Here is a 1,098-nt window from a genome sequence, read left to right on the forward strand (position 1 = left end):
GATCCGATGCCCTTTTCTGGTGTGTACTCATATACAGAAAATAAATAAGTAAACCTTAAAAATATTTGTGAAGGAAGGAAGGAAGGAAAGAAAGAAAGAAAGAAAGAAAGAAAGAAAGAAAGAAAAACAAACAAACAATGAAAACTGATATGCTGTGATTAAAACCATAGTATCACTGGCCCTGTGGTGCTCCACTTTTAAGACAGAAATCTAAGGCCCAGAAAGAAACTTTCCATACTCAGTGGTCGATGGGAATTTTGAACTAGTTTTTTCAGACAGGGTCTCATTCTACATAACCTAGGCTGGCCTGAACCCACGATCCTCCTGCTTCAGCAGCCAAGAGCTAGGATGCCAATTCTTCTCTTTCAAGACAGGGCCTTACTCATTCAGGACAGCCTTAACAATCCCCCTAGCTTAGCCTCCCAAAACTGTCAGGATTACAGGTGTGAGCTATCACATCTGGCTTTAAACGTCTACATAAGATAGACATGTATTGCATTTCAGAAGCAGGTAAACAGAAGTACATGGAGAAGACCTTATGTAAACAAAAAAGTTAAATGAGACAAAAGGGAAACCGAATCAGTACATTTTAGTAAAATCACAAGCCATCTGAAAACTTACCCAAATTGACTTTTTCTTGATTCTTCGTTGTTAGAATATCTATGATTATATGACGCATCTCTTCAATAGGCTTAAATTTTAAAAATGTTTTTAACAAAGAAAGAAATTTACATGGTGAAAAATTAGGTTATATAAATAAAAAATATTAGAAGAATTTTCCTATTTTAAGATAAACATTTATTGTTAAGATTGAAAATGGTTATCTTTCAACTTAATAGAATAAGAAAATGAACTTAAAGGACAGAATTTCAATAACAACAACAAAATTCCCCTAATTTTTAGGTCTTTGATAACTAATACTTGCTCAATACAAACAAAAGTAATAGATGGAATCCTATCATATATTCAATAGCTGATCATATTATCTAACAAGCTCTTTTGAAAAATTAAGTTCTAGTTGTATTTTGTGTCTCACACTATTAACTTCATATTTGAATATCTTTTTTTCTTCTTCTTCTTCCTTCTTCTTCCTTGTTC

General features: G+C 32.8%; 1 protein-coding gene across 1 annotated transcript in view; it reads right to left on the reverse strand.

Annotated features, from left to right (window-relative positions):
• Nucleotides 1-1,098, reverse strand: part of Ckap2 (cytoskeleton associated protein 2) — a 17,354-nt gene that overhangs the window by 3,680 nt on the left and 12,576 nt on the right. The window contains exon 7 of the mRNA XM_021170216.2: nucleotides 622-691. Coding sequence (XP_021025875.1) covers nucleotides 622-691 — 70 coding nt within the window. The remainder of the gene's footprint in view (nucleotides 1-621; nucleotides 692-1,098) is intronic.

This window comes from Mus caroli, chromosome 8 (genome assembly GCF_900094665.2).
Source record: "Mus caroli chromosome 8, CAROLI_EIJ_v1.1, whole genome shotgun sequence".
Taxonomy (NCBI): Eukaryota; Metazoa; Chordata; class Mammalia; order Rodentia; family Muridae; genus Mus; species Mus caroli.